General features: G+C 43.7%; 1 protein-coding gene across 1 annotated transcript; it reads right to left on the reverse strand.

Moving 5' to 3' along the window:
* Positions 1 to 9,661: 9,661 nt before the first annotated feature.
* LOC125513718 (zealexin A1 synthase-like) lies at positions 9,662 to 12,848 on the reverse strand. Its single transcript, XM_087544406.1, has 2 exons — positions 11,770 to 12,848; positions 9,662 to 10,437 (listed from the first exon to the last, which is right to left on the reverse strand). Exons 1-2 carry the CDS (start codon positions 12,670 to 12,672, stop codon positions 9,811 to 9,813), a joined length of 1,530 nt encoding a protein of 509 aa, XP_087400532.1. The 5' UTR covers positions 12,673 to 12,848; the 3' UTR covers positions 9,662 to 9,810.
* Positions 12,849 to 14,450: the final 1,602 nt, after the last annotated feature.

Below are 14,450 nucleotides of genomic sequence, written 5' to 3' on the forward strand. Positions count from 1 at the left end.
TCGCGACAAGTCGAGCTTTGTAGACAGTAATATTACCGTCAGCGTCAGTCTTCTTCTTGAAGATCCATTTATTCTCAATTTCTTGCCGATCATCGGGCAAGTCAACCAAAGTCCATACTTTGTTCTCATACATGGATCCCATCTCAGATTTCATGGCTTCAAGCCACTTTGCGGAATCTGGGCTCACCATCGCTTCTTCATAGTTCGCAGGTTCATCATGCTCTAGTAGCATGACTTCCAGAACGGGATTACCGTACCACTCTGGTGCGGATCTTACTCTGGTTGATCTACGAGGTTCAGTAGTATCTTGTTCTGAAGTTGCATGATCATCATCATTAGCTTCCTCACTAACTGGTGTAGGTGTCATAGAAATAGTTTTCTGTGATGTACTACTTTCCAATAAGGGAGTAGGTACAGTTACCTCATCAAGTTCTACTTTCCTCCCACTCACTTCTTTCGAGAGAAACTCCTTTTCCGGAAAGTTTCCGAATTTAGCAACAAAAGTCTTGCCTTCGGATCTGTGATAGAAGGTGTATCCAATAGTTTCCTTTAGATATCCTATGAAGACACATTTCTCCGATTTGGGTTCGAGCTTATCAGGTTGAAGCTTTTTCACATAAGCATCGCAGCCCCAAACTTTCAGAAACGACAACTTTGGTTTCTTGCCAAACCACAGTTCATAAGGCGTCGTCTCAACGGATTTTGATGGTGCCCTATTTAACGTGAATGCGGTCGTCTCTAGAGCGTATCCCCAAAACGATAGCGGTAAATCAGTAAGAGACATCATAGATCGCACCATATCCAGTAAAGTACGATTACGACGTTCGGACACACCATTACGCTGAGGTGTTCCGGGTGGCGTGAGTTGCGAAACTATTCCACAATTTTTCAAATGTACACCAAACTCGTAACTCAAATATTCTCCTCCACGATCAGATCGTAGAAACTTTATTTTCCTGTTACGATGATTTTCAACTTCACTCTGAAATTCCTTGAACTTTTCAAATGTTTCAGACTTATGTTTCATTAAGTAGATATACCCATATCTGCTTAAATCATCTGTGAAGCTGAGAAAATAACGATATCCGCCACGAGCCTCAATATTCATTGGACCACATACATCTGTATGTATGATTTCCAACAAATCTGTTGCTCTCTCCATAGTACCGGAGAACGGCGTTTTGGTCATCTTGTCCATGAGGCACGGTTCGCAAGTACCAAGTGATTCATAATCAAGTGGTTCCAAAAGTCCATCAGAATGGAGTTTCTTCATGCGCTTTACACCGATATGACCTAAACGGCAGTGCCACAAATAAGTTGCACTCTCATTATCAACTCTGCATCTTTTGGCTTCAACATTATGAATATGTGTGTTACTACTATCGAGATTCAACAAGAATAGACCACTCTTCAAGGGTGCATGACCATAAAAGATATTACTCATATAAATAGAACAACCATTATTCTCTGATTTAAATGAATAACCGTCTCGCATCAAACAAGATCCAGATATAATGTTCATGCTTAATGCTGACACCAAATAACAATTATTTAGGTCTAACACTAATCCCGAAGGTAGATGTAGAGGTAGTGTGCCGACTGCGATCACATCGACTTTGGAACCGTTTCCCACGCGCATCGTCACCTCGTCCTTTGCCAGTGTTCGCTTAATCCGTAGTCCCTGTTTTGAGTTGCAAATATTAGCAACAGAACCAGTATCAAATACCCAGGTGCTACTGCGAGCATTAGTAAGGTACACATCAATAACATGTATATCACATATACCTTTGTTCACCTTGCCATCCTTCTTATCCGCCAAATACTTGGGGCAGTTCCGCTTCCAGTGACCAGTCTGCTTGCAATAGAAGCACTTAGTTTCAGGCTTAGGTCCAGGTTTGGGTTTCTTCTCTTGAGTAGCAACTTGCTTGCCGTTCTTTTTGAAGTTCCCCTTCTTCTTCCCTTTGCCCTTTTTCTTGAAACTAGTGGTCTTGTTGACCATCAACACTTGATGCTCCTTCTTGATTTCTACCTCCGCAGCTTTCAGCATCGCGAAGAGCTCGGGAATAGTCTTGTTCATCCCTTGCATATTATAGTTCATCACGAAGCTCTTGTAGCTTGGTGGCAGTGATTGAAGAATTCTGTCAATGACGCAATCATCTGGAAGATTAACTCCCAATTGAATCAAGTGATTATTATACCCAGACATTTTGAGTATATGCTCACTGACAGAACTGTTCTCCTCCATCTTGCAGCTATAGAACTTATTGGAGACTTCATATCTCTCAATCCGGGCATTTGCTTGAAATATTAACTTCAACTCCTGGAACATCTCATATGCTCCATGACGTTCAAAACGTCGTTGAAGTCCCGATTCTAAGCCGTAAAGCATGGCACACTGAACTATTGAGTAGTCATCAGCTTTGCTCTGCCAGACGTACATAACATCCGGCGTTGCTCCTACAGCAGGCCTGGCACCCAGCGGTGCTTCCAGGACGTAGTTCTTCTGTGTAGCAATGAGGATAATCCTCAAGTTACGGACCCAGTCCGTGTAATTGCTACCATCATCTTTCAACTTTGCTTTCTCAAGGAACGCATTAAAATTCAACGGAACAACAGCACGAGCCATCTATCTACAATCAAACATAAACAAGCAAGATACTAATCAGGTACTAAGTTTCATGATAAATTTAAGTTCAGTTGATCAAATTAATTAAAGAACTCCCATTAGATAGACATCCCTCTAATCTTCTAAGTGATTACGTGATCCAAATCAACTAAACCATAACCGATCATCACGTGAGATGGAGTAGTTTTCAATGGTGAACATCGTTATGTTGATCATATATACTATATGATTCACGCTCGACCTTTTGGTCTCCGTGTTCCGAGGCCATATCTGTATATGCTTGACTCGTCATGTATAACCTGAGTATTCCACGTGTGCAACTGTTTTGCACCCGTTGTATTTGAACATAGAACCTATCACACCCGATCATCACGTGGTGTCTCAGCACGAAGAACTTTTGCAACGGTGCATACTCAGGGAGAACACTTCTTGATAATTTAGTGAGAGATCATCTTATAATGCTACCGTCAATCAAAGCAAGATTAGATGCATAAAAGGATAAACATCACATGCAATCAATATAAGTGATATGATATGGCCATCATCATCTTGTGCTTGTGATCTCCATCTCCGAAGCACCGTCGTGATCACCATCGTCACCGGCGTGACACCTTGATCTCCATCGTAGCATCGTTGTCATCCCGCCAAGCTTGTGCTTCTACGACTATCGCTACTGCTTAGTGATAAAAGTAAAGCATTACATCGCGATTGCATTGCATACAATAAAACGACAACCATAAGGCTCCTGCCAGTTGCCGATAACTCGGTTACAAAACATGATCATCTCATACAATAAAATTCAGCATCATGTCTTGACCATATCACATCACAACATGCCCTGCAAAAACAAGTTAGACGTCCTCTACTTTGTTGTTGCAAGTTTTACGTGGCTGCTACGGGCTTAAGCAAGAACCAATCTCACCTACGCATCAAAACCACAACGATAGTTTGTCAAATAGACTCCGTTTTAACCTTCGCAAGGACCGGGCGTAGCCATACTCGGTTCAACTAAAGTTGGAGAGACAGTCGCCCGCAAGCCACCTATGTGCAAAGCACGTCGGGGGAACCGGTCTCGCATAAGGGTACGCGTAATGTTGGTCCGGGTCGTCTCGTCCAACAATGCCGCCGAACCAAAGTATGACATGCTGGTAGGCAGTATGACTTATATCGCCCACAACTTACTTGTGTTCTACTCGTGCATATAACATCAACATAAATAACCTAGGCTCGGATGCCACTGTTGGGTTTCGTAGTAATTTCAAAAAAATTCCTACGCACACGCAAGATCATGTGATGCATAGCAACGAGTGGGGAGAGTGTTGTCTACGTACCCACGCAGACTGACTGCGGAAGCGTTGACACAACGAAGAGGAAGTAGTCGTACGTCTTCACGATCCAACCGATCAAGCACCGAAACTACGGCACCTCCGAGTTCGAGCACACGTTCAGCTCGATGACGATCCCCGGACTCCGATCCAGCAAAGTGTCGGGGAAGAGTTCCGTCAGCACGACGGCGTCGTGACGATCTTGATGTACCACAGCAGCAGGGCTTCGCCTAAACTCCGCTACAGTATTATCGAGGACTATGGTGGCTGGGGGCACCGCACACGGCTAAGGAATAGATCACGTGGATCAACTTGTGTGTTTCTGGGGTGCCTCTGCCTCAGTATATAAAGGAGCCAAGGGGGAGGGGGCCGCCGGCTAGGAGGAGGGCGCAGGAGGAGTCCTACTCCTCCCGGTTGTAGGACTCCCCCCCCCCCCCAATCCTAGTTGGACTAGGATTCCCCGAGGGGAAAGAGAGAGAGGGGGGCCGGCCACCTCTCCTAGTCCTAATAGGACTAGGGGAAGGGGGGAGGCGCGCGGCCACCTTGGGCTGCCCCTTTCTCCTTTCCACTAAGGCCCATTAAGGCCCATATGGTTCCCGGGGGATTCCGGTAACCTCCCGGTACTCCGGTAAAATCCCGATTTCACCCGGAACACTTCCGATGTCCAAATATAGGCTTCCAATATATCAATCTTTATATCTCGACCATTTCGAGACTCCTTGTCATGTCCGTGATCACATCTGGGACTCCGAACAACCTTCGGTACATCAAAATGCGTAAACTCATAATATAACTGTCATCGTAACCTTAAGCGTGCGGACCCTACGGGTTCGAGAACAATGTAGACATGACCGAGACACGTCTCCGGTCAATGACCAATAGCGGGACCTGGATGCCCATATTGGCTCCTACATATTCTACGAAGATCTTTATCGGTGAGACCGCATAACAACATACGTTGTTCCCTTTGTCATCGGTATGTTACTTGCTCGAGATTCGATCGTCGGTATTTCAATACCTAGTTCAATCTCGTTACCGGCAAGTCTCTTTACTCGTTCTGTAATACATCATCCCGCAACTAACTCATTTAGTTGCAATGCTTGCAAGGCTTAAGTGATGTGCATTATCGAGAGGGCCCAGAGATACCTCTCCGACAATCGGAGTGACAAACCTAATCTCGAAATACGCCAACCCAACATGTACCTTTGGAGACACCTGTAGTACTCCTTTATAATCACCCAGTTACGTTGTGACGTTTGGTAGTACCCAAAGTGTTCCTCCGGTAAACGGGAGTTGCATAATCTCATAGTTATAGGAACATGTATAAGTCATGAATAAAGCAATAGCAACATACTAAACGATCGGGTGCTAAGCTAATGGAATGGGTCATGTCAATCAGATCATTCTCTTAATGATGTGATCCCGTTAATCAAATAACAACTCATTGTTCATGGTTAGGAAACATAACCATCTTTGATTAACGAGCTAGTCAAGTAGAGGCATACTAGCGACACTTTGTTTGTCTATGTATTCACACATGTATTATGTTTCCGGTTAATACAATTCTAGCATGAATAATAAACATTTATCATGATTATAAGGAAATAAATAATAACTTTATTATTGCCTCTAGGGCATATTTCCTTCAGTTTGTGCTTGTTTATGTTGATGATATAATTGTTGCTAGTTCAAGTCAAGAGGCCACAACTTGTTTGCTTAAGGATTTAAAACTTGAATTTGCTCTCAAGGATCTAGGTGACCTTCACTATTTTCTTGGTATAGAAGTAAAGCAAGTCAGAGATGGCATACTGCTCTCACAGGAAAAATATACAGCTGATGTTCTTAAGAGGGTGGGATTGGAGAATTGCAAACCAGTTAGCACACCGATTTCCACCTCAAAGAAACTTACAGTTGATAGTGGAGAAGTTCTTGGCCCAGAAGATGCAACAAATTATAGAAGTGTTGTTGGTGCTTTGCAATATTTAACACTTACACGTCCAGATATTTCTTACTCTGTGAATAAGGTATGTCAATATTTGCATGCGCCTAGAACTACTCATTGGACAGCAGTTAAGAGAATCCTAAGGTATCTTCAGTATTCTCAGGGGCTTGGACTTCAGATTGTCAAGTCCTCTTCCTTGCTTGTTACTGCATATTCTGATGCAGACTGGGCAGGGTGTGCTGATGATAGAAGATCTACTGGTGGTTTTGCTGTGTTTCTGGGATCTAATCTTGTATCATGGAGTGCAAGGAAGCAAGCTACTGTCTCACGATCAAGTACAGAGGCTGAATATAAGTCATTAGCAAATGCCACGGCTGAAGTAATGTGGATACAAACATTACTCTATGAGCTTGGAATTAAAGCTCCGAAGGCTGCACGGTTATGGTGTGACAATATTGGTGCAACTTATCTTTCAGCAAATCCTGTCTTCCATGCACGAACAAAACACATTGAGGTGGACTTTCATTTTGTCAGAGAGAGTAGCTCGAAAGCTACTTGAGATACGATTCATTCCTACAGGGGATCAACTTGCAGATGGGTTCACTAAACCATTGACTGAGAGAAGATTGGATAAGTTCAAGTACAATCTCAACCTTATCAAGGCTTGAGGTTTAGATTGAGGGGGAGTGTTAGAATTGTTGTATAGGGATAGGAGAGGTGTTTAAACTTGTATCTATCTCTTCTTCTCCTTATCCCGTTTATCTCATGTAACGACCTCTCCTGGTCGATCTCCTCCTCCTCTCTCGATCTCCTCTCGTGTTCGATCCTCTCTGTAACTTGCCTACCAAGGCTTTGCCTCAATATATACACGCGGCCCAAGACAAAGGGTTCTACGCTTCCAAAAATACTTTACATGGCCGACTATAAACATAACCCTTCAAAGAGACATAATATTTTCCAAATAAAAGAATTTTAAGAGAATGCGTTGGCCCTTTGCCTGGAAAGCAAATCAAAATCACTAAAATTCACTGAAGTTCGGTAACTGAAATTTAGTACAATCAAACTAGAAGCGAGCTATGAGGAAATGTTGAACTTGTGAAGGGACCTACCCTTTTTTATCAACATCTAGCCACGAAAATATGCTAGCGGCTTTAGCAGCCATCGTGTGCCATGTCGGTCGGATAAGGTTCTCTCTAGAGCCCCCCCTGCCTGGCTGCCCCGGCACCAATGGCACCCTCAACACCCAAACCTAAACCGTACTATCTAAGCCTCAGTCATCGCTGCCTCTCAGGGCTGGTCGGTCATTGTCATACCTCTCAAGTTTGGTCCATGCTCACTTCCTTCAGTGTCAAACGTGTAATGGAGCAAGTCATGATGAACCATGAGTTGTCCTTAGTAATATTGAAATATAATCCATGTATTGTGGCACGTGCGTGAGTTGTATTCTCTTATGGTTAAGCTTGATCTTATATTTATGTTGTCATGTAGACTATTAATATCATAGAGATCAACTCTCAAACCATCGTATCCCAATGATGTAATCTCTTTGTAATCTTTCTGTTGGCTGCACACCCTTACAAACACGAATGCGTCCTTGCTGGCAGGCATACGCTTCAACGATCTACATCTAAATTAGAGCTAAACACGTTGCAATCCTCCTCTGCTCTGGCATCTCTCTTTCCCATGTTCAGATCGGAGAAAAACTAACCTCGAAGAATTTCCTCCCATGGAAAGCTCAAGTGTTGCCGCCGATCCAGGGTGGCTTGCCCGTGACCTTCCTTAACGGGTCGTGGGCAGCACCACTAGAGGAGGCTAAGGCCCCACTTGGAAACTCTTTTCGTTTTCCCAGCTGTATTGCATGAGTATAAAACCGGTGAATGCAATTACACCCATCGCTTGGTCTGTAAAAGTTTTTGACTATAACATTGCCAAAATAACCAGAAAATAAAACGCACACGGTGAACCAAGCGTGATTTCAGGATTCAACTGGTTATTTTTACGTCTCCGACTAATACAATTGTTTTGGGCTAGAAAACGCCGAACCAATCGCGGCCTTAAGGTGGACAAGACCATCGAGAAGGTTCAGAACCCAGTTTATGTCGCTTGGGTCGCCTAGGACCAGTGGGTCGTGGAATTTCAGTGTGATGAAGGCCGGCATGGCTACCTTTGCAACCAATACCAGCGATAAGGCCAAGGTAGCGGTGAAGGCTCCTACAACAACTTTCCTAGAGTGGCACCTTCTGAGAGAAACTTTGTTTCGAAGTACTTTATAAGAATTTCGAAGGATTGAAATCGTTAGTAATTTTTCCTACGTTGATCGTTTGATTCGCAAGATCAAACCCTATAGTATTTTTTACTAAAGATTTCCATGTAGGCCTTCTTTGGTTCGCAGGATTCTAAAAACTATATATAAGAATAAGAAAAACACAGGAATATGATAGGAATGCTTGTGAAAAATTAAGGATTGGTTAACATAGGAATTCTACCAACTTTTGTATTTGGTTCACAGGAATTTTAATAAACATGGCCATGTGTGCGGCAGTGCAGGGCAAGAGCCTGTTTCGAGGGATCACATGAAAATGTGTAGTTAGAATTTTACTATAACACTAAGAATTTTAGTCTCATTGTACGTGCGTAGGAATTAAAAAAAGAGGTCCAAGTGGATGCTAAATTTCCAACGGCTCAAAGAGGAGCGGAAAGGCCTCTCATCCTCCTCCTCCTATTCCTCCTCTTGCTACTACTACCAGGGCGAAGAGTGTGGACCATGCCTCCCCTCTCCACCCACATGACGGCAAGTGAGGTGCCGATGTTTCTTGCAGAATTATCATGAACCAATTCGATATTGGGAAGTTATGCCATACAAATAACCACATTGATAAGATGAGGGTTTATGAAGTTTTTGTTTGCTCCCAAGCTTGAGACCAGCGGGGCAAGAGCCTATTTCAAGAGAAAGATTACCGTACTGTAACTAAAACTATTGGAAAATTTCTATCTAGTGACTTTTAACATGACAACTCAATTTCAGATGGTATATCCCGAAGGTTGATGTTATTTGATAGACTCTGAACTGTCCTGTGGTGTACTGTAGAATCTGGTAATTTTAAAGAATGTTGAATAGTTTGAGTTATATTTTGTTATCATATTTAACTGAAGAGTCTTTCAACTAGCAAAAATATTCGTATGAAATAAATAAATATGTTTTATAAGAAATTATAGCAACCACAAACAGAGTCTTACTAGTGAAAAGGTAGCTCTAGTAGATCCTTTGCAAATACTCCCTCCGTTACATGTTGAGTGTCGCTGACTTAGTAAACTTTGTACTAAATCAGCGACATTTAATATGGAGTGGACGGAGTACGTATGCTATCTGGTCATTGGTTGGATAAAAAGCGAGCCTCCAATGCCTTGTTCATAGTGCACTCACAAAATAAATGAAAATCAATTCTATCTACCTTTTTCATGCTTCAATAATTGGATGAGCAGTCAAGTATGTTGTTTGCCCAAAGATTATCATATATAGGATCCTTGCCCTGGACGGGTAAATGCCAAGAACTTCGGATCAGGCAACTTGAGCTCCATGAGACTACTTTCGAGACAACATATATGTTCATATCCACTGATAGCAAATCACATAAAGCACATATGTTTCTGATCCACAGATCATACTTAATTAATAGTCATGTGTTATTACAAAGTTTGTATAACTATGTACAACGACGTAAAATCTTCTGTTGTGCACTAGTAGTACATACAGTAGATGCAATACCATGTTTGCAATAAGATTTTCTTATTCGTTTTTAACCCAACTTCTCATATTCCATTGCATAAGGGAACAACCATACATTGCAAAAAAGACATGCGCTGAAAGTGCAGGTACATGAACATGCGTTGTCACGTGTATATACAAGCTCTGTGCTTCACTTCGACATCTTGGACCACACATGTGGAATAGCTCTGAGTTGCAGGTCATACCTTCTGCTTACAGCCAACCCAAACTTCTCGGACATATCAAACGAAACAAGGCTAGAACCATCAGGAAGTCTCCAGTTGAAGTGATATAGAAAGTTTGTTAATGCCATCTCCATGACCGACGAGCCAAACTGGATCCCGGGGCACTGCCGTCGCCCAGCTCCAAAGGGAATGAATTCAAAGTATGTTCCATTGTAATTTAAGTTGATGTTCCCAAACCTCTCTGGCCTAAACTCTCTAGGGTTGTCCCAGTTTTTCGGATCTTGAGAAATTGCAACGGCATTAATGTATATATTGGTGCCTTTAGGGATGTCATACCCCATAACTGTGCAATCCTCTCTAGCTGATCGTGGGATTAGAGAAATTGGTGGATGCAACCTAAGGGTTTCCTTGATGACCATCTGCATGTAGTGGAGTTTACCGAGGTCGTTATTAGTAATGACAGATCGGCCTTCACCAAGAACCTCCCATACTTCTTGTTGTGCCTTAGCCATGATTTCAGGACTCCGCCCAAGCTCTGACATAGCCCACGCCAAAGTAGTTGATGTGGTCTCCGTGGCACCTGCAAACATATCCTGTCGTACAAAGCACAATCAAACATCTCCCTATATAAAGTAATATATGAATACTTCAAAAAGCTACCTCTAATCGTATGAATAATTTAAGTGTTTGTCTGTGAAGACTAATATAGTAACATGTCACCAATTAAATGTAGACACTACAGACGATGGTTAGTACACTCATCACTCAGGAATATGGACAGTTGGGGCATACTAACCATGTGGTGCGCTTTCTTTTCTAAATAGGCACTACATCTGTTCTATTCTTTCTATACTAACAGCAGAATATATTTCTATTTTTGTTAAATTATCATATAATCATTCAAAATAAAGGTTAAAGATACACCAACAGAAATGTATCAACGTCTAAAATATACTATGCAATAAAGGGGTAAATAAGAGTAGAAAAGTCTGGGTGAGATAAAATAAATACTCAACACTTTCGAGGCAATAAGATGTTGTCATCGCATTTGCGAGGGCCACCGTGCTAGTTAATACATGAAGATAATAGATCTAGTCTCTGCAGTAAAACTACATCAACATCCTAGCAGAACCCATATGACAATCCTGTTGTCTAACCTGTGAAACCACCTAACCCAGGTTGTGTCTTTGAGGTGCATGCATGACTTATTGTCTTTGTTCAAGACTTTTAGATCTAGGAGGACAAGGAATGTGACATCAATGGAGGGCTACCCTTCTCCACTAAGCATGCCTACAAAATCATTCACTGCGATGAACATAAAGACACTAATGCGATTACATTTGGTGTTCCAGCGTCCAAAAGAAGCCCAAGATCTTTGATTGGCTCCTATGCCAGAATAGCCTAAAATCTAAAGCAAATATGGTTCACAAGCACATTGCCAACGAGACCACCTGCCCATCTTGCGGTTACCATTCAGAAGATTCCGTCCCCTTGTTATTAGAGTGGCAACTCATCGGCATTTCTCAAGGGGATGCCATCGACTATCTTTGGAACTACCCTACTCTAACAAGAACTAGAAGACTCTACTTAGTTGTCCGTATTCCTAATCATCCTTTGGAATAATTGGGATGCTCGGAACGCGAAGGTTTTTCGCCATGTTGACAATCGCAGATGTACCACGATCAACAACATCATCTCTGAATTAACTCTGTGGTCTCATGTCTCATCGGTTGAAGAAACCGAAAGATAAGATTAATGCATTTGTACCTAACCTCGCGTGTAAATGTGCCTATGTCCTCACCCTATTTGGAACGGACTGCCTTTCACTAATATATTGACCCCTGCCCCCACCCACCCACCACCACCTAATCATTTGAGTACCCACCACAAAAAAAACAATACCTGAAATTAAGAGAAATACTCACAAACAAGACGGCGCAAACAGTCTCTGTGGTTAGAGGGAATTCCAAAGAGTCATCCTTCTGCAGCCTGAGCAGCACGTCCAGCAGATCCTCGTCGTCAGTGCCGGAGACGCCAACGCCAGCAGCTCGTGCGGATTTGCGCTCATCGATGATCTCTGAAATGATGCGCTGCATACGGCCACAGCTCTTCTTCATCTGGCGCTCGCCATTGCTCAGCCACCTTACCAACCTCGACGATGGGAAGAGATCGACGAGACAGAAGCCGCCCAGCAGCTTAAACGCCTTGTCCAACTCGCAGAGGTACTCGCCCTGCTGTGAGAACTTCCCGCCAAAAACTGCCCTGGTCACCATGTCATTGCTGAGCGCCATCACCTTCTCGCTGACGTTGATGGTGTGGCCGGTCGAGGCAGCGGCCGTGATGTCGCGGAGGAGGCAGCCAACCTCCTCGGCCCTGATACCCTCCATGCGTTTCACCTGCGTGGAGCTGAGGAGCTCCATGACGCAGACCTTGCGCATCTGGCGCAGATGGTCGCCGTAGGGGGCAAAGGCGATGCCCCTGCCTCTGCTGCTGAAGATGTCCAGCGTCACGCCGCACGGCCGGCCCGCGAACACGAGGTCGTTGGTCTTCATCACCAGTGCCGCCGCTTCAGGGCTGGACACGACGACCGCGGGGACCTCGCCCAGCATGAGGTGCATCAGCTGCCCATGCCGGCGAGACAGCTGCATCAGCGTGCGGTGTGGGAGGGCGCCGGCGACGTGGTGGAGACTGCCGATGATCGGGAGAGTCCATGGCCCAGGAGGCAGCTGCTTCCTGGCCGGCTTGCTCTTGCCAACCGAGAGCTTGACAAGCCAAATCACCAGGAGCGTAAGTAGGGCTAGGAAACACAGGCTTAGCCACCCCTCCATGGCAATGGCAGGCAGCTCTACTATTGAACAGAGACGATATATTCAGTATATGTCCGCTAGTATAGAGAGAGGAAACACCTGACTGGTAGTGGTGTCTTGTATTGCCAAAATGCTAGACACACGGGCTAGATCAACACCTTCACGGATCAGCTGACTTGTCCTTTTTTAATTGGGCTATAAATAACCTTCTCTTCCTAATTACCCCCCTCCCCCCCCCCCCCCCCCCCCCCCCTCTCCTATTCTAACCTGGTGGGGCTGGGCGCCAAGCCCCGTAATAGCCTGTTGATGTAGCTAGCAAAGCCGCTTGTATTGGGTATGAATCAGAGGATAAGAAGAATGACTCAACAATCATGTTCCATGTTCGTAGTATTTAGGCCAACTCTTCTTCTTTTTTTAAGGTTGTCAGTGCATCATGATTAGCACATGAACAAGAACAACTAGTTTATAAATTATACACAGGTAAGGGGAAGTGAACCATATATTGACAAATATCAAAGGCATCTTTTGTATTGTGACTTGGTAAAAAAAACATTAATGGAGCAATTATTGGTCAATGCTTCATTTGAACCAACCAAAAAACATATTCACACTGCAAGAGTAGGTACTTGGCACCGGTGTCAGCAAATGGGAGCAGTTGGGTATGGAACGTCACCAATGTGGAAATACTTGACTGTCAGCACTGCCTTGTAGCGGGTTGTCTATACAACATGATTAGCACGCAGGTAGCTAGCTTATAAAGTAATTATGCACAAGCAGGAAGAAGGACGCTGTTAATTAAAACATCGTCGACCCAAACAACATTGAGTGGAACTATGCATACCGAAAGACTTGGTACTTCGCACCGGCGGGTGCCGGCACAAGGGAGCAGTTTGCTGTCACCAATGTGGAAATCATGGACTGTCGAGTATTTCCTTGTATCGATCAGGATAATAAGAACGACCCCACATAGCCATGTTTGGAGTATTGATGTTCTTATTATGGACATGCCAAACCTGCAAACATTAAAAAAAAGGCAGCATTAGTTTCAGAAGATTAATCTTTGCATATGCACATGCACTTACTACTGCATCGCTCTAGATGAATACAGTATAAAAGAGATAGAGTATGCTCCTGATAGTTGTATTTTACTGGATAATGCACAAGTTAAGCCAGAAAAGGGGAAAAAGAAACTGAGGAGAAAAACAGAGGTATACAGGACGATACCTTTCAGGAAACATTGATGAGAACTGAAAATGCTGCTATGACACTGTGTTTTTCACTTTCTCGATACGAGTCCATGCATGTGAGTGCTCATAGAGCACTTTAAGCTGCTTAGCTGCCTTTCCCTATCAAAACGTTGATTGCTGATCAGGCTCACAAAACAGTAAGCAGATAGTTCTACGCTTGCCTCGAAGCAGCTCTTGTGTGTCACCATGAGGATAACCCAATCGACGAATGGAAGCATTTATCAATTAGAATATCTTAGCAAGGAAACTTCAACCATCCTCCTACGGTGTGATCAGATACTACTGATCAAGATCGACGCAGTATGTACTTTGAACGCAAACGGTGTGCTTGGTTCTCCGATACTTTGTATGCAAGCGGTGTCCAAGCCGATTGCCCAAAAAAGTCTAAATCCTGTCTCTTCCTCATCGTCAATGTCTATCTTCTTTGGTGCATTACTGTCTCCTTGCTCCGGCTGAAGTGCGGATGACACTGGGATTGGATGGGAGGAAGGTGGACATCTGAACTTGACCTGACAAGGCATTCAAATTTAGGAGCAACAGGAAACTTGCCGC

This window comes from Triticum urartu, chromosome 1A (assembly GCF_056163025.1).
Source record: "Triticum urartu cultivar PI428250 chromosome 1A, HENAU_Tu73, whole genome shotgun sequence".
Classification (NCBI taxonomy): domain Eukaryota; kingdom Viridiplantae; phylum Streptophyta; class Magnoliopsida; order Poales; family Poaceae; genus Triticum; species Triticum urartu.